The following is a 19,918-nucleotide window of genomic DNA, read 5'->3' as shown; positions in this document are numbered from 1 at the left end:
CCAGTGTAGACACGATAAATCGATCCCCGATCGCTCGGCCACTGACTCCTGTACTCCCCCGCGGCGAGAGGCAGAAGCGGAGTCGATGAGGGAGCGGCGGTAGTCAACCCCACGCCGTGAGGACGCGAGGTAAGTTGACCTAAGATACGTCGACTTCAGCTACGCTATTCTCATAGCTGAAGTTGCGTATTTTAGGTCGATCTCCCCCCATAGTATTGACCAAGCCTTGGATGACTTCTCAGGGATTATGCATTAAGACTGTTCTCCTGACCCGAACAGCACATACAACATGCAGGATCTTGTTACTCGAGAACCAATTTTCATGTTGAGACATGCATGGAATTTTGTAAGTCATATGGAAAAGGTGTATGAAGTGCTGCTTCTGAAAAAATTCTATAGAATTCTGTTGCATGCCCTCATAGTAAATGCCTTTAATAGCAGAAGTAAGCACTCAAGTGCAATGAAGATAGCATTTAGATAACTGAACACTGAACTTTCTAAAACATAAACTGGGGCTGAATATAGAAACAACCAATTAAAATAAAAAAAACTATTTGGAGAAAAACAGTATCAGGTATCATGAATAATATAAAGAAACAAAAGCGAACAATGCACAGAGTAGGCAGCGTTTCATTTTGGCATAAATGGGAATTAAGCACCCAACTTTCACTGGACTTTCAATAGGATTTGGGTGACTACCTGGACTTTATGCCTTTGAAAATCTACCCCTTAACCAATTTAGGGTTTATGTAAAAATCAAGATACCTAATATTTTCTTTAACTCTCCGTTTTTCTTCAAGATGTCTGTGAGCTTCTAATCTAGACTCTGGAGTATAAGGTGTGGGCTCCTCCCAAAAAGCTCTGTCCTCTTCATCATCTGTATCTATTTTCCATTCTTGGTATTCCTTTTCTGTTTCTTTCTGCTGGTGGTTTTCTTTGTCTTCTAGAGGATCTGGGCTAGAAAAGAGTACACAGAATGGTATTCCTTGGAATGTGGAAAGAGTAGCAGGGCTTGGCAATGGATCCTGCTGCAATTTTATCTTCACACCAATTTATATAGTAGTATAATTAATTATCACTCTACCAATACCAGAATATTCCATAAGACTCAGGGTAGCTTACCTAACTGTTCTGTTTTTCCCTTAATGTTTCATTTACTTTTCTTGTTAATTTTCTTTGAAGTAGCTGGACTCAATAATGACAATATGTGGTTCCTTCTTGTCATCTTGACTTTTGCCCATGACTACACAGCAAGTCTATGTCAGACCAAGGAATAAAACACAGCTTTCCTAACATGCAGTCCTGTGCTTAAACCATTAGATCTTCAGATTTCCTTCAATTCTTCTGCATGACAATGCCAACATATGCACAGATACCGATTAAGTCAAAGACAAACATCAGACAACTATAAGCACACTATATTGCATTCGTAATTCATTGGATGGGTCTTGTTGACTGATTTCTTGGATGAGAATCAATGACTCACTAGCCTGAACCATATACATCTTCTAACCCTAATTACATCAGATAGCTACAAATGTGACATTACAGCAAAGGTAACCTTGGAGGAGCATAATTCTTCAGATAAAAAAAAAGCAGAGAACTTTATTAAAGTGCTAAAACAATAGAATAGCTCAAAAGAAAGAATGAAGAGCAGGAAATTTCCATTGGGAATGCAAATCCTCAGCTAGAATATGTCTCATTCATCAAGAAAGAAGTGGTCACCCAGATTCCACACTGACCTTATAAAAACCTAAATAGCCTACTAATAACAGTTGTCTGAGGAGAGGGATGAGAAGTATGTGTAAATATAAGAAGAAAGGGTGTGTGTTATGTGTGACACCGAAAGATAATGAGACACATGAGAAGACACACAAGACACATGAGAAGACTCAAAATAAAGTTAGGAAAATGAAAGGGGGAGGGGAACCGTGAATAAAAACAATATGAAGAAATAGGGATATTGTGTGAGACAGGAAGTGTTCCTGGAGAGCAAATACTTGCAAAATGAAGCCATAATGCTTCCAAGACCTGACCAGTTACTGAATAGCAACTGTAGCCAAGCAATCTATTATGGCTTCAGCACTGATAATCTTCTCTAGAGCCTAAACCACTATAACCTTCAGGACTTTTGGATCTATGACCGGTGAACACTGAAGTTTTGACTGAATTATCATTTATGAGCCCAAATGTCCATAATACCGTCTCCGTGGAACAGAAGATACTACATTACTATCCATAAACAAGAATGGCAACTGGACTGCAAATGTTCTTTTATAATGTTTCTCACTCTAAACAGGTATTCCACCATCTGGATCCATCTAATCTAAGAAAACTCCTTTCACAGTGCAAATAATTTTAGAGCCACAAAGTAGACTGGGTTCAGGAAACAAAAATCTACAGCGTTTCCCAGTAAAAAGATTCCCAAATCCTCTGTTCTGTTCTCTGATCAATTCTGCTCTCCTATTGTGGGGATCGGTGCCTGAAGAGGGTAAACTATTAGAAGTGAGATCAGCAATGAAGATAAACATACACAATTTTAAAAGCAGAATGTAAAAAAGTAAATGTACCAAGCAGGGCAGGATTTCCACTTTGGGCGCCCCTAGGTGCAGAGGCTCAGAGCCCCCCCGCCCCCACAGCGGCTGGGAGCTGCAGGGTGCCTCTGCCACCCACGGCAGCTTGCAGCTTTCACCCCGCTGCTTGCAGTGGCTGGGAGCTGTGGGGTACCCCCACCACCTGTAGCAGCTCAGAGCTCCTAATCACTGTGGGTGGTGGGGGTACCCCACCACTTTTAACTTTTAGGCATCCCACCGCCCAGCACCCCTCCGTCCACAGACTCCCCAATGCTCAGCGCCCCCCGCTACCACTTCCCAGTGCCCCACACAGATCCTACACTGCCCAGTGCCCCAACACACACAGACCTCCCCTACACCCCAATACCCCCCACAACCCCCCACTGCCCAGAACCCCCCCACAAATGCCCCCAGAGACCCACTCTCCCAAGCCCTGCCCCTGGCTGCACTCACCGGCCCAGCTGGGAGGTCACTCTGTTAACTGGGCTGAGCAAGAAGTGCTCCAGCAGGGCTGCGTGGGGCCATCTCCCCCTCAGCCAGCCCTGCCCCTGCCGGGACCCAGAAGTGGCAAAATATGAATTTTTAGGCACCCCTAGGCATGTGCCTACTGTGCCTAATGGGAAATCCGGCCCTGGTACCAGGTAATTATTATTTCCTCAGGAAAAGAAATTCCCTTATCAAACACAGAAAAGAGAAGAGTACTGATGTCAATTTACTTACTTGATCTTGTTGATGTCTGTGTACCAACGTCCGTCAAATCCAGGTTTAGGTTTTATTTGTTTTTCTTTCTTCTTCTCCTGCTTTTCTTGTATTTTTTTTAGGGCCTCTTCTTTTTCTCTGTCCCTTTTGAGAAGGTAAACCTGTTCCTGGTCTCTAATTTGCTTCTCTACCTGTCGATAGTTCTGCAATGCCTGAATCCTCTCGGAACGTTCTATTTCTTTACTATCCAACCACTTCTCAAAAGAGCAAAAAAACAAATAAAAAAATATACAATCATCAAAAATTGAAAACCTCACACATAAATCAATAAATCCATCAAGCATTGGGTTAATTTTGATTATATCATCTTAATATACAAATAGAGACTTTACAAGACTTCCAGTAACTTCTTAGTATTATATAAATTAGGTTACAGCAGAAATATTTAAGATTGTAATTAATAAATTGTTCATGCTGTCAGAGTACCTTAAACTGGATCAACGTCTGTAGCATACTATTGAAAATGCTGTAAACACTTGTATATGTGATGACCATTTCTGACATTTTAGGAAGGGTTAAAGGCTCCACTTATATATGATTCAGTATGGCCTGGAGTGCCCAAACCCCATGTTATAAAAGGGAATTGCCCCCAGAGATGCTGGTCTCTAGGGTGCCAGAAAAAGTGCTCAAGTTCTGCAGTCAATAGAGTTTAAGCCTGGATGAGTTTCATCTTCAGCCATCTAGGGAGTTAGCTAGAAACATTACAAGGGACCAGCATCCGATTGCTGCAAGTCTTCTGGTACTGTGTATTTTTGTGTATAAAATCCTGAGCTTATATGTGGATTGTAATGACATTTCTCCCTGAAACTGTGGTTGTGGGTAGGGAGGTCTGCTTATATTTACGTTATCCTATCTGGGAGTCTATACTGCAATTTCTGCTGTTGCTTAGAGTACCCATCTCATATATGGTGTGATCCAATTCCCGTTTACATCAGTTATAATCTTTCTATTGACTTCAAAAGGGTTTTACAGAAGTGTTATTTTCTGGTACTATCAATCCAGCACTTTTCTCATGCATGAAAATCAGCTAAAAATGTACTGTTTTTTTACACAAAAATTAGAACCCCTTTACTACATTTTCCCTCCTCAGAGTTGGAATTCTTTGAAAAGAAAAACCAAGACTTCATTCAAAGATCTCTGATAAAAAACATAAAAGATAGCCAAAATATATTTTAGCTAAGCCATTATCATAACCGTGTTATTTATCAATATCAGTTCTCCTTTATGGGAGAATTTAATTTCCTATGGAAAACAAGTAGGGCATTCAATAATAATTGAAGCAATAATTTTGTTTTGTATTAGTGTGTTCAGTGAACAATTCTGACTCGAAGCATTAAGGAGGAATGTATCACTTTTAGATACTCATTTGGATCTTAAAAACCCCATACTTTTAAAACCCCATACTTTTAATTGATGAAGAGTTGCCACCACAAACTGTCTGTAACCCTCAAACTCAGTGCATGGATTCCCCACCAGAAAGAGTTCTTTAAGATGTATGTTGTGTTTTAGGATTTCAATACTGGACAGTTCTCCAATGAAATTTGCTGTCAGGTCAAGTTTCTGCAGTTCTTCACATCCTGTATGGAAAAATATATTCTTATTCACCTTGCATATCATACACATACACACTTGGGCACAAACTTGTTACCTCTATCTCATTTACACAAATACACACACCATACGTTGCTTCTCAGAACCAGATTTGGGAGAATAATTAATAACTAATCATTTTAATTTGTCTACATTTGTTTCTTTCACATTTCATTTAGTTTTAAAAAAAAAAGTTTTAAATGTGTATGAAATGGAATAAGTTTCAGTAAAATTCACAATTCATGAAAAAAACTATAAAAAGTATTGCTAGTTGGACTACTATTAAATCTTTTTGTGGTATATTTATTCAGACTCACATTTAGAAATGGGTTGCTTGAGACTGGTTACAAAAGTCACAGGGCATTGGCTCTGGTTCCTTGATGTAACTACTTGTAACAACATACACAAAATGCATGTCTGAGTAACTACAAATTCCCTTAGTTGGTGGGTATATTTGATAATCTACATTATCCTTTACTTTCATACTCCACACTCATACTTCAATATGAAAAGGGAAAAACTGTATTAAAAAAAACATACCTTCCAAATTTTCAATTCTTTCAATGTTGTTCAAAGCTAAATTTAAATATTCAAGCTTCTTTAGTTTGCTTACATTTTCTGCAATAAACATATATATTTTATTTCAATTCTATCTGCAAGGAAAGGCATAACATTTTTTACTCTGTTTGATTGTTTAATTTATATCTGAAAGAAATTAAATTATGTGCAAAGTGGGAGATTCACAACAGAATAAATATAAAAATATAGCAAATATTAACATTTTAATGCACAGAAAGTAATTCCTTTGGACAGAAAACAAAACATTTATCCTGGAGAGTGTAATAAAAATCAAATGGCAAAGACAATGAACACAGACATCTATTCAGCTATTTAATCATTCAAAAATTAAAGGCTTGGTCCAAAGGCCGACTGAAGCAATGGAAAGATTCCCACGTACTTCAATAAACTATGGATCAGGCCCATACTGCCCACTCCTACTCTCTGAAATTAGTGGGAGTTTTGTCATTGACTTCCATGGGCGCAAGAGTGACCTCCTTAACCTATATGTATATACTTTTCAGGATATTTCTTGTTTGTAGGTTTTTGAAAGATTAATATAACCCACTTTGGGAATACAGAAGTCCATATTATACCAGACCCAGAGAATTATGATTGTTTGTAAATAATTCCTAGGCCTGCCCCATGTAACCATGATTACCTTCCCATTTAGGTTTTGTTCATAAAACGTCATGACAACAGACTACTAAGAAACTGGTCTGGGAAGCTGCCTTTTGCCATTTCTTTTGTGGCATCTCAACTTTCTGAACAGGCTACATTTGATGCTTCCAAAGCTCTTTATTTAGATCTGTGATGCTGTGGGCTATGGGTGAGGAAGTTAGGAATCATGGAACGAGATTTTCTCTTGGGATTAAGTTCATGTACATAACTAAACAGTAGTGACCATTTACAGATACTCACAAACACCTAATGGCCATTTCCTTTTGTGAATGTACCAATGTCCTGGAAACAAATCAGTCACGAGAACATACAATTTTGCTAAAAATAACAATGGTGAACACAACAGCAATTATTTTCAAACTAGACTGCTTATCCACCATGAGACTGAAAACTAAACCTGCAAAAAGCACAGTCATTTTGTAAGCAAAATGTCTAGTCATTTCACTAATGTGTTTTGTAGTTGCTGTACTTGATCATTTGATATAATATGTACTGAAGTAAGTTAACTGTTTATCCACAGAAAATTCTCCATCTCACAGTACATTAGCTGGCTTTTATAATGCAGGATGCTTGTGTGGTTGCAGATTTAGCTTCGAAACCTTCTCAAGTAATTTAGCAAAACTAGTTTGAAATAGGACAGCTTATTTCACACATTATATGGGGACCTTCCATGGAGTAACAAGACGAAGCAATTTCATTCTAATGTTTCTACTAGAATCTATTGGAGAACTAGCCTGAATAAGTACTTCTAGAACTGTTTGATGTGATAGTGAATCAGGAAGCTGAGATGCTACCCAGGAAGTGGAGAAAGGAGCTCAGACATGTAATGCTGATGGCAATAGATTCCTAGCACATGCCCAGACAGATGGTGCTCAGAAAGAAGTTTAGCTTTATGAGTTTAAGTATAAATGCTGAAGACCTAGGGAGGAGTTAGAATTATAGCCTCCTGCTGACCTGGAGATGATCATTCTTTGTGTCAAAAGCGTTCACATCCTGCTGTGTGTTTTATATTGAACAAGATTTCAAGGCCATATCTGAGAATCTTTCCTTGACTCCAAATGAAGTCCCATTTAGGTGAGAGAAATTGTAACAGCCCTCTAGACTCTAGAGACTTTTTTTGCAGAAAAAAGTACTGTGTAATCTCTGTAGGTCATTTGTATTACCTAGCATGTCCTTTTCAAACTGCAGAGTACTGCATTTCACTGAGCATACTATGTGCAGGAGAGAGATTCTGTCTGAGTTCACAGAAGAGAATGGAGCAGAGAGTTTTTTTGTAAAATAATCCTACAAAGAAGTGCACTAGACAGAAAGATTATTAAACCTATATAGTGCAAAGGGCACAGGAGAAGATGTTATGTTGTTTCCTTTGAGGCAAAAAACAAACTTCATGGACATGGTGTCCAAGAATCATCCCTGATAGATTGTGACAATGTGGCAGAAATGGATAACTTTTTCTAACTTATTTTTTTCCAAGATACTAAGCCAAATTTATCCCAGGTGTAATTCTGCTGGAAAAAACAGTTACAACAGGGATGAATTTAACTCAGTAGATTCAGCAATTTTGCCACTCATGTGTTGTTCCACCAGCTGAGCAAATCAAAGATAGTACAGACAGCCAGTCAAGCAATAGAGCATCCCATAAGTCCTTTCCCCCCTTGCTGGGCATTCCCCAAATGAGCTTCCAAGATAACTAATCAAGATAAAACAACAACCTGGGTCCCAGAAAATGGTTCTTTTCTCCACAAACAACTGCAATTAGGAGGTCATCTTTGTCCTATGAGACTGTCTGGCAATCCTTACTTGTGGAAAATAATAGTGATAATTTCAGATACAAGAGAGGGAAAGAGGAAAAGAAACAGAGCAGCAAATAAACTTTACCACACCAATCCCAGAAAGAGGGAAAGAAAAAGGCAAAAGCCATGGATTTTTAATATATATATATGTCATACGTATCATAGGTCTACAACATCTTGAGCACCTCTGGCTGAAAGTTGCATCCCATTAAGTCATAAAATCCACCCTGTAATGTCTAAAAATGTATGTAAGCTGAACCATTTAATTGTCATACATATTTTCCCTGCTGAGGCAGTAATAGGTCTAATAGGACCCTGTGAAGACACTACTTTGTTGTGATTTCATTCATAGTGGATGCGGATAATTTTTCAGCTACTTCTTGAAGTAATTCCCTTGTCCTACCAGCTTCAGCCTGCTGCTTATGTCTTTCAGGCACTGAGACATTTATCTGATGGCACTAATTGCATCTGCTGAGAAAATGTGAAGTTGGGTGTAATCAACATATTAATGGTGTTGGAGCCCATGGCATCTCATGAACTCTTCCATATATGTGTGTTGAAGACAAGAGAAACAAGACTGTACCCTGAAGCACTGAATCATTGGCCAGTTGCACCACCAATCCTATTATGTGTTTCATGCTGCTCATTATCACCTTACTCTACTTAAGGTTGAAGATGGATCTAACAGTATAAGCAATAAGGTTATGTCCATAGCCATCAAACAATTATTCATGAACTCTACCACAGCTATCTTCATGTCTTGTTCTAAAGCCTAACTTACAAGGCCTTGTCTACACTACAAAATTAAATCGACCTAAGTTAGGTCAATGTACAGCCACTGCAGTAATTACTACGGTGGTTCACATCCACACTACATCCCCTCCGTCGGTGGTCCTCTCTTACCAGGAGCGATTTCACTGACTTAACTGTGTGGGGCATTTTGGGGCACTGACAGCTGGAGAGCACCTCTGCTTCTCCAGGGCTGACATCCCTGGCTATCCATCCCCACTCATGGAGCTGACAGCCAACAGGCAATGTAAGTAATGCAGTGTCTGCACAGACACTGTGTCACCCTAACTACATCGACCTAAGTGCTATGCCTCCCATGGAGGTGAAGTTATTAGGTCGATGTAGTGGGCAACTTACACAGGTGGGAGTAACACTGTAATATAGACATTTACAGAGTTAGATCGAAGTAAGGCAACTAACTCTGTATTGTAGACCAACCCTGAGATGAGTCCAGAACGTTAGCAAGGTCAGGTATTAGACTTTAATCATCACCACATTGGTGATTTTCACTGAGGAAAGGGAGGTTTGAAACAGTATGGTAAGCTGGCAAGTTCACTGGCCAAGAGTGTTGGTTTCTTGAGAAACAACTAGATGTGTTTTGCAGTGCTGGAGAGGTTGTGTCTCTGATGATTTTGGTCCATAGTCACGTGGACGTTTCACCTCTTTCATGTGCGAGGTAAGTAAGGCTTAAAGCTGTAGTTCAAAGGAGGCTGCATGACATCAAGAATTAGTGTTGGCAAGCAAAAGCCATGGAGATCCAGAGCTTTGCTGATCAATATGATATGAGAAGCTTTTTTCAAGCAACGAAAGCCATATACGGGCCAAGCACAAGCGGCACAACCGTTCTGCAATCTCAGGAAAGATCCAGCCTTCTTAAAGACAATGTAGCCCTCAAGCAACATTGAAAGGACCACTTTGAGACTCTATTGAACCATGAATCTGAAGTCTCAGCTGCCACCGAGTCCATTCCTTAGCATCCAGTAAAAACCTCTTGTTGACTCCCCATCTTCTGAGGAAGTTTGGCATGTCATCACTCAGACTAGAAACAACAAGGCACCAGGCCCAGATGACATCCCTATGGAAGTCTTCAAAGCTGGTGGAATAGCACTCATGCAAAAACTTCATCAACTTCTTGTTAGAATTTGGGTTAATGAAGAAATTCTACCCGACCTAAAGAATGCCAATATTGTGACCATTTCTAAGAAGGGAGACAAGTCAATATACAGGAATTACCAAGGCATTGCCCGCCTCTCTATTGCCAGGAAGATTCTTACTCACATCCTTTTGAACTGTCTCCTCCCTCTTGCCAAAGACATCCTTCTGGAATCCCAGAGTGGTTTCAGACTGTCTTGGGGCACCACTGACATGATTTTTGTTGCATGTCAGATCCAACTGAAGTGTAGAGAACAACACCAGCCATTGTTTATGGCGTTTATTGACCTAAGGTCTTTGATTCCTTCAATTGTGAAGTGTTATGGTAGGTGCTGTCTAGGTTCAATTATTCATTGACGTTTGTTCACATTCTCAAGCTAGTTCATGATGGGGTGACCACCACCGTCCTCTGTAATGGGTTGGAGACAGATCCATTCACCAGCTGTACTGGTGTTAAACAGGGCTGTGTTATTGCCCCAACCCTTTTTTCCATCTATCTTGCTGTGATCTTGATTCTTATTCATGACCACCTTTCTTCTGGAATTGGGACTGAGTATTGTATGGACGGACAGCTCTTCAGCATCTTCATTCTAAAACTAAGGTCACCAGGACTGTTATTACCAACCTTCAGTATGCCTACAACTGTGCTATCCTCACGCACACCGAGGCTGACTTGCAATCCACCCTAGATCTTTTCTCAGGCGCCTATCATAGCCTGGGACTTTCCCTCAACATTGGGAAGACTAAGGTGCTCCACGAGCCTGCTCCAGCACAAGTTCCCCCCCTTCTCCCTCAAATTGTCATCAGTAGTGAACTCCTGGAAAATGTTGAGCATTTCCCTTAGCCACCTCTCCCAGACAGCCAATCTTAATGTGGACATTGAACATAGGATCCATTGTGCCAGCGCATCCTCCGGAAAGTTGCTTTGTTGTGGATCTGTGGAAGGAAACTAAGATCCTGGTCTACAATGCAGTAGTCATCCCCACTCTTCTTTATGGGTATGTGACATGGATGACATACTGAAGTCATCTTAAGCGTCTGGAGTGGTACCACCAGTGCTGCCTTAGGAAGATTCTCCTTATCAGATGGGAAGATCGTCACACCAATGCCAGTGCTCTCTTTGCAGCTAATATCACCAGCGTTGAGGTGAAGATTATGAAACATCAACTTCACTGGGCTGGCCAGTGTGTGTGGATGACTGATACTTGTCTTCCGAAGCAATTCCTCTTTTCTCAACTTAGTAATGGTAAGAGGACTCGCAGGGGAGAGAGGAAATACAACAAGGACACCCTGAAAGTATATCTTAAGGGAGGCATTGACCCCATGAATTGAGAAGAGCTGGCTGGCAATAGACTGCAATGCTGTTGCATCATACATCACGCCTCAGCCCGTTTTGAAGAAAATCACCTTGCTCAAGAAGCTGAGAAATGGCAGAGGAGGAAGGAAAGTGTACAGCATCCTGGCCAGCAGTTGTGCTTTCTCCAAGCAACCATCTGTCAGATATGTGGAAAAATCTGTAAAGCATGGATTGGACTCCTCAGCCATCTTAAGTCTCATCAATGACTTTTTTCCTCCTGGCAGACATCATCCTTGTATCAAGGGATAGCCATCATTGCCAACAATGTGATTTTCTTGGGAATCAGTTGCATAGTAGTGCAAACTCTATCTGGAAATCACATGCACTCCCATCTACTATTGGTCTACATTAAGATAATTAAAGAATAAATGTGCATCTTATTAAAAATGAGATCAGATGCAAGGAGCTGTTGTGCAACTGACGTTCTGTAAGATAATTAATTGAAAGAGCACTGTGATACCCCACACTAGCCTACCAGAAATGTGAGGCCCATCAGAAGGACAAGATAAATCCTTGTAGGAGTTGGACAGAGCAACAACCAGGATGAGATCCTCACTATCCCTGCTCTGGCCCTTTGATGCACTAAAGCAATATAACAGAGACCTAAAAGGCCTGATTCTGACTGGGGGATCATTATCCTAGCATAAGTGCTGCAGAAGATAGCTGTAAGGGATGCTCTCTAAAGACACAATCACATAAAGGGCCCTCTGAAGACCCCATGGGGATGTGCTAAGGGTTGGGGGGATGAGGGTGGGAAGGGAGTGTCAGGTGCAGGGCCACAATACACAGCACAGCAGAAATCTCATGCAGTGCTGCAGCCCACAGAGCAGCCTAGGAAAGCTACTATAATTTAGGCCCCAGGTCTGTCCAAATTACTCTGGGAGCCTCTCTAGCCCTCAGAGCAGCCCAGGATCAGGAGGGCACAAAGCTGTTTGTCTTAAAGTAATTTTGAGCTGTTTCCTCATTTAAAAAAAACAAACTTATAAGACACATGCTAATCACCTCTAATTAATGACTTCCTTTTGTTGCTGTCTATCCCTCATCCTTCACCGATATACCTTCTATTTGGATTCTAAGCTTTTTTAGCCAAGAACTTTGACTTATATTTGGCTGTAAAGGGCCTGGTAAACATTTGAAGCTATTTCAGTTATAACAGATTCTAAGTAGGTCCAGGTCTACAAAGCCCAGGCCTAGTGTAGTTTCATATCCATCTGTGGGATGCTTATGGGCAATATTTTGCCACTCATTTGCAGAGTTGTTTTTCTTGATGAATGTGAGTTTCGCTATAAAATATATAAAGGAATTCTTATAAGAACTCATGAAATAACATTTTTCACTCACACATGCTAAAAGTGAACTTTTTGTACACCTTTAAGTATCAGCATCCTCTGATGTCTCTTATGAGTTAGGGAAGAAACAAGTGGGGTCAAACCAATTATTTTTAGGATTGTACTTGAGCTGGAGGATTTCTTGGCATCAGTATAGAGCAGGGGTGGGCAAACTTTTTGGCCCAAGGGCCACATCGGGATGCAAAACTGGGTGGAGGGCTGGATAGGGAAGGCTGTGCCTCCCCAAACACCCTGGCCCCCGCTCCCTATCCGCCCCCTCCCACTTCCTGCCCCCTGGCTACCCCCCTCAGAACCTCCGACCAATCCAACCCTCCCTACTCCTTGTCCCCTGACCGCTCCCTCCTGGGACCCCATGCCCCAAACTGCCCCCCCTGGGATCCCACCCCCATCCAACCCCTCATGCTCCCTGTCCCCTGACTGCCCCCCCGACCCCTATCCACACCCCTGCCCCCTGACTGGCCCCCCGGGACTCCACCCCCATCCAACCACCCCCTGCTCCCTGTCCCCTGACTGCCCCCCAGAAACCCTGCCCCTTATCCAACCCCCCACCCCTCTCCCTGCCCCCTTACCATGCTGCTCAGAGTAGCAGGAGCTCGCAGCCCTGCCACCCAGACAGAGCCAGCTGCGCTGCCCACATGGCAGTGTAGCTACAGGGGAGGGGGGACAGCAGGGGAGGGGCCGGGGTCTAGCCTCCCCCGCCGGGAGCTCAGGGCCCAGGCAGGACTGTCCCGCAGGCCGGATGTGGCCCACGGGCCATAGTTTGCCCACCTCTGGTATAGAGTGTGCTAGTTCCCTGATAACATAATTCATTCTGTGTATCAGAATGTTTGCTTTATTCATTCCAAGAAAGATGTAAAAAACAAATCTTTAGAAAAATAAGTTAACTGATCCATGCCTTTTTATCTATCAACTTTTTTTTTAAATAAGATCATTTTAGACCTATATACTGTTGATAATTCTTAACTGTATGTTCTCTCTTTCAGCTATTAGGACCCAATCCTCTGAGATGCTGAGCACCTTAACTCCCACTTAAGTCAATAGGAGTTGAGGGTGCTCAGAATCTTTCAGGATTGGGATATTTACTGATTCCCTTGTTGCTCATTTCTTTCCACTCCCTTAAACTCAAAATCTTGCGGCCATTTTCTTGACCTCAGATACATGCATGTAACTCAGTTTAAAAAACAACAATGAATAAAACACTTACCTATTTTTGGAATTAGGTTATTTTGAAGATAGAGGATTTTTAAATCTCGACACAATTTGTCAATGTATTCTAGTTTTTCTATTTCCTGCTGGTGCAAGGAGATTTCTTCCAGTGAAAAAAGTTCACGGTTGTTATGCTCTGCACGTTGTCTAAGAAGTTCTTCAGTGACTGCAAGACACATTACCATTTAATGGAAACTGATTTTACGGAGGGAATTTTCTGGTAATCTACTTGTAATCTACTAAGGAAGTTAATTAAACCTTTTCTTTGTCCTTAATAAACAGACATTCAACACAAACACCAATAATAATACCTACCACTACAAAATTAGCAAGAGACACGATGCCTCAGCAAATTCTGCCATGATAGCTATCACTGTATGAATCAAATTGACATTATTTTTGACACAAGAGAAATAATGAAGTTGGCGGTCTTCCTTGGGGACAAAATTTGATCCTGTCATAAACTGGTACAAGTCCTATTGTCTTCAATATAGGCCAGACTGTGGGCTGATTTGTGCAGCAGTGCAAAGGAGGAATGGGGTGTTGTATGCTTGCTCTGAACTCTTGGTCTTCGCTGACCAAGTACAGCAACTGTGAGTGGGGTGCAGTGGAGGGAGAGGGGAGTGACATGTTAAAGGAACATTTGTCAGAATTTCACACTGCAAGCTGAGAAACTGAGGGTTACACGTCCCTCCACTGGCTCACCCCTCTCTATTGCATCAAATATAAGCTACTTGATTTCACTTTCAAGGCCCACCATGGCCTCTGCTCACCTTACCAATCATCTCTCATTCACTATTGAGATGTCAGTCTCCATCACCCGCTTGTTACATTTTCAAACAAGCACCTTTGTGCTTTCTACCATGCTACCCCTTACACTTGGGAGGTGCTCCCCATAAACATCTGCAAACTAACTCGTTATAAAACTCTTTTTTTCCGCGATTCCTAAAAAAAACTTGATAAAGATTAGTCTACTAGTGTGCTGAGACCACTGCCAATCATGCTGACCAATAGTGTCTCATTGTTTCCTTGTACTCCACCAACTGTCTGTATCCATCTGTTGTCTCTTGTCTTAAAGATTGTAAACTCTTTGGGGCAGGGACCATCTTTTTGTTCTGTGTTTGTACAGCACCTAGCACAATGGGCTTTTGGTTCATGACTGGGACTCCTAGAAACTACTGTAATACAAATAAATAAATAATAATGTTGAGTCTAACATAGAGGAGGTCAAAACTGGAGAAGACTGAGTGAGGCAGCAGGTAGACATGAGATAGGGTAGACCAAACTAATTGAGATTTGAATACTTGTAGGGTAATTTTGAATTGGGTTTGGACATGGCTAGAAAACCAGTGAAGATGACAGAAGAGGAGGGCAATATGGGTCCAATTCCTATAGTAAGAGTGGAATGCTGGCGGTAGCATACAGCAGTGGGTCTCAATCATTTTTCATTTGTTGACCTCTAAACATTTTCAGATGGAGGTGGGGACCCCTTTGGAAATCTTAGACATAGTGTCTGTGGACCACAGGTTGAAAACCACTGTTTTATGGTAATGACAACCTTTCATGGTCCCCTTAGACCAGTAGTTCTCAAACTGTGGGTAGGGACCCCAAAGTGGGTCATGACCCCACTTTAATGGGGTCACCACGGCTGGCTTAGACCTGCTGAAGCCCAAGTCCCACCGAGCTGAAGCTGAAGCCTGACTCCCACTGTCCAGGGCCGAAACTGAAGCCCAAGGGCTTCAGCCATGGGCGTCGGGGCTCAGGTTACAGGCCCCCTGCCTTGGGCTGAAGCCCTGGGAATTCGGCTTCCCCCTCATCCCCGCCCAGGGCGGTGGGGCTTGGGCTTTGCCCCCCCCCGCGCACACACTCAGGGTGGTGGGACTCGGGTAGGCTCAGGCTTTGGTCCCCCCTCCTGGGGTCATGTAGTAATTTTTGTTGTCAGAAGGGGATCACAATGCAATGAAGTTTGAGAACCCCTGCCTTAGACATAGTCTGCAGAGCAGTTGGAGTCTGCAGACCACACCTTGAGAACCACTGGCATACAGGATACCCTGAAGATTAAAGGGTATACATTTGGAAAAACCAAGGAAAGGCAATATAATAGCCAAGATCAGAAGATTATGGCACAGATAAAGATATCTGCAGAGGTATGGTCAAATTAAGAAAGGGGAAAGATATAAAGCCTCTTTTAGAAATAAAAAACGAAAAAGAAAGATTGGTACCAAGAGAGGTGAATTCTGGAGATACAGAGTCTGATTCTCCACTGCCTTGTACATTTTATAGTTACTCTTAACTTGGTAGCATTTTACGCTTACTGCACAAGTGTACATGACTACACAAAGTGCAAGTCAATGAAGAATTGGGCCTATTGGCTTCCTGATCTTGCTTGGAGAGATTGATAATGTCAAAAATCACCCTGAGATCAAAAAGAGAGAGACTTCTGTCCAGAGGCAATTAGTTCACTAACATCCCAAGAAAAAGCAGTCTCGGTATTGTGAAAAAGTTGAAAGTCAACTGAAACCAGTAAAAGTAGTGATCAGAAACATTTCCCTCAGAACTTTAATAATGTCAGAGAGATTGGAAACTGGAAGGTAGTTAGGAAGTGAGGGTTTTATTCTGAAAATGGTGACACCAGACAAAGATCCATTGGAGCTAGTGAGTGCTGATGTCAACTGGTGACAACAGGTGACTATTTATCCTGTAGGTGGTTGAGAGTGGGGTTCCAGTAATGAGATGCTTTCATTCATAGAGGAGAAGACATCAGGGAGTGCTGTGAGAAAGCTGAAAGAAATCGAAGCAGGTGTTGGGCTGCAGGTAAATCAAAAGACAATGAGAAGCCTAGAGTTAAGGCAGCAGTAAACTTTTCAAACATTATTTTAAGACTGAAAATACCACAGGTTCAGAAAATGAAGCCACACTACTTCACACAGCAATGTCTTGTCTCAGCATGCATGTGCCAACTTCACACTGAGATGTTGATTTCCAAAGCACTAGTTTAGCCCAGCAGGGGACTGGCAGGATAACAGCAGTGGCAATATACAATTAAAATAGATTAAGAGAAAGTGAAAAATCATAGAGTAAGGGAAAGCCATGAAGTCTAGAATCTCCCAGTTTCCCTGTTCCTAATTGGTCTAGATCAAGTTACTCCTGGGGGAATTCTGCGGGACTGCGCACCTGCAGAAAATGCCCCCCGCCCAGCAGAATTCCTGTGGTTCCCTGCAGAAAATGGCCCTACCCCCCTACACCTGGACCCCACCGACAAGTTCCCCACACCCAGACCCCGAACCCCACTAAGCCCCAACCAGCTGCACCTGGACCCCACCCCATCAAGCTGCACTCCCCCAGCACCCCACACACACTGAGCTCCTGCACCCAGACCCCCCCCAACAAGCCCCATCTCCCCACACCCTGACCCCCCCGCTGAGCACAACATCGCCTGCAGAGTCCCATTACCCCTGTACTCGGAACCCCACGAGCCCTTGTGTATCCAGATCTCCCACCGAGTCACCTGCACCCAGATTGCCCCCCACAGAAACCTCTCACCCCACACCTGGATCCCCCCACACTAAGCCACTCCACACTTGAATCCTGCTGGTCTGAGCCTGCCCAGGCACACGTGGTGCACCTGGCACAAAGGGGCAGGGCCCCAGGGTGTTTCTGGGGCAGACCCACTACCGAGTCCCTGTACTGGAGGAGGTGGGGGCTTCAGGGTGATCTCCCACTTCAATGCAGTCAGTGTCCTGTGCTCCCCACTGCCATACTGGAGCCACATTTATTTATTGACAAATAAAATTTGCAGAATTTTGCAGAATTTTAAAATATTGTGTTCATAATTTTTAAATTTTTGGTGCAGAATTCCCTCAGGAGTAATCAAGGGTACCACCTTTCAGAGTGCACCATTTTACCCCTCAAAAATTATGATCTCATAACACAGAGTCACTTTTAATGTCAGTCACTTTGAATGCCATTAAATACATGGACTGGAACCTATTTCGGGTTATTTCCATGAATTAATGATAACAGTTTACTTTCCCTACTTTTATTTAAGATTTTTAATTATGATGTAGTGCTGTCTATTTTTGGTTTGGAAGAAGAAAAAGAGACGTTTATAAAGTCAGTATCATATCTTTAGGCCACAACATGTACATTCTCCCCTACACTGAAGTTCTTCCATTAGCAAATGTCCTTGTGGAGACACGGTTTGATTTTCTGAAACTGACCACTTTTGCTGAACAATAGGGGAAAAAATGCTAAAAAGGTAAACAAACTCCCTCCATCGAGCAGTGCACAATTATGTTGCAAGTAGGATTCCCCAGGCTCTGGAGGAACATGGAGATGTGTAGTGGCTGGGGATGAGGAGGGCAGGAGGGGAGATGGGGAAGCCTGGGGATGGGCAGTGGCTGGGGACAGAGAAGGGGGAAGGGGAGGAAAGTTTGGGGATGGGATGACGGGATGGGAGCCTGGGGGAGCCTGGGGATGGGGGGGCCGGAAGGGGGAGTCTGGGGATGGAGGAGGGGGAAGGGGAGAAGCTGGGGATGAAGGGGAGGAAAGCTTGGGGATGGGTAGTGGCTGGGGATGGGGGGACAGGGAGGGGAGTCTGCGGATGGGTAGTGGCTGGGGATGGGGGGGAGGGGAAAGGAGGTTGGGGATTAAGGGGTAGGGGAGGCTGCAGGAGGGAAAGCGAGGTTGGGGAGATGGGGGGGAAGGCTGGAGAGCTGGGTAGTGGCTGGGGAGGGAGATGGGGGAGCCGATGGGTGGTGGCTGGGAGATGGATAGTGGCTGGGGATGGGAACGTAGGGGAGGGAGATGGGGTAGCTGAGGGTGGTGGCTAGGGAGATGGATAGTGGCTGGGAAAGGGGAGGGAGATGGGGAGCCGATGGGAGGTGGCTAGGGAGATGGACAGTGGCTGGGGAAGTGGAGGGGACATGGGGGAGCCGATGGGAGGTGGCTGGGGAGATGGATAGTGGCTGGGGAAGGGGTGGGAGATGGGGGAGCCAGTGGGCGGTGGCTGGGGCTGGGGGGGAAGGGGAGGGAGAGGGGGGAGCCGATGTGCGGTGGTGGGGGCTGGGGGGGAAGGGGAGGGAGATGGGGGAGCCGATGGGCGGTGGCTGGGGCTGGGGGGGAAGGGGAGGGAGAGGGGGCAGCTGATAGGCGGTGGGGGGAGCTGGGGGGAAGGGGAGGGAGAGGGGGCAGCCGATGGGCGGTGACTGGGGCTGGGGGGAAGGGGAGGGAGAGGGGGCAGCTGATAGGCGGTGGGGGGAGCTGGGGGGAAGGGGAGGGAGAGGGGGCAGCCGATGGGCGGTGACTGGGGCTGGGGGGAAGGGGAGGGAGAGGGGGCAGCCGATGGGCGGTGACTGGGGCTGGGGGGGAAGGGGAGGGAGAGGGGGCAGCCGATGGGGGGTGGCGGGGGCTGGGGGGGAAGGGGAGGGAGAGGGGGCAGCCGATGGGCGGTGGCGGGGGCTGGGGGGGAAGGGGAGGGAGAGGGGGCAGCCGATGGGCGGTGGCGGGGGCTGGGGGGGAAGGGGAGGGAGATGGGGGAGCCGATGGGTGGGGGCTGGGGGGAAGGGGAGGGAGATGGGGGAGCCGATGGGCGGTGGCGGGGGCTGGGGGGAAAGGGAGGAAGGGGGGGCAGCCGATGGGCGGTGGCGGGGGAGATGGATAGTGGCTGGAGATGGGGGAGCCGATGAGCGGTGGCGGTGGCGGGGGATCAGGGGGGCGGGGATGAGGCGGCTGGGCAGGGCTCGGCCCCGCTCCCAATCAGCGGGGCGGCGCAGGGGGACACTCACCCCGCACCATGGCCCGACGCGCCAGACAGCTTCACGGCCCCCACGCTGCTCCCGCCGCCGCCATTACCGGACGCCACCCGCCGCAGCCATAGCAACGGGGCTGGGCGGGCCTCCGAGCGGGGCCGGGGCCCGGGCCGACCTGCCTCCCTCCCCCCCCTCGCGGGTTGGCCACCGGCTGCGGGGAGATCTGAGGGGACTTGAACTTCTCCCCTCCTCCCCCAGCCGGAGCCCCCCGGGCTGCCCGTACCTCGGGGCAGATCCCCCAACGCGAACCTCTCCCCCGGGGCCCCGTTGGGATGCGGGGGGACGTGGTTCCTGTCTCCGC

The 19,918-nt window shown here is 44.9% G+C and overlaps 1 protein-coding gene across 5 annotated transcripts in view; it reads right to left on the bottom strand.

The window, feature by feature from the left end:
• DNAAF11 (dynein axonemal assembly factor 11) overlaps positions 1 to 19,699 on the bottom strand; it is a 49,015-nt gene extending 29,316 nt beyond the window's left edge. For 3 of the 5 annotated variants that reach the window (XM_074943822.1, XM_074943825.1, XM_074943826.1), the window contains exons 1-5: positions 13,806 to 13,992; positions 5,463 to 5,540; positions 4,737 to 4,909; positions 3,294 to 3,526; positions 766 to 957 (exon numbers count right to left, since the gene is read on the bottom strand). In XM_074943822.1, coding sequence (XP_074799923.1) covers positions 766 to 957; positions 3,294 to 3,526; positions 4,737 to 4,909; positions 5,463 to 5,540; positions 13,806 to 13,992 — 863 coding nt within the window. Of the gene's footprint in view, positions 1 to 765; positions 958 to 3,293; positions 3,527 to 4,736; positions 4,910 to 5,462; positions 5,541 to 13,805; positions 13,993 to 19,593 lie in introns of those variants that run through there. The other 2 variants (XM_074943824.1, XM_074943823.1) reach the window with 2 other exon arrangements.
• Between the last annotated feature and the right edge of the window lie 219 nt (positions 19,700 to 19,918).

The sequence above is a fragment of the Natator depressus genome, chromosome 2 (genome assembly GCF_965152275.1).
Source record: "Natator depressus isolate rNatDep1 chromosome 2, rNatDep2.hap1, whole genome shotgun sequence".
Lineage (NCBI taxonomy): Eukaryota > Metazoa > Chordata > Testudines > Cheloniidae > Natator > Natator depressus.
Note: the sequence above shows the minus strand (reverse complement) of the source record. Positions and strands in the feature narration are given on the sequence as shown.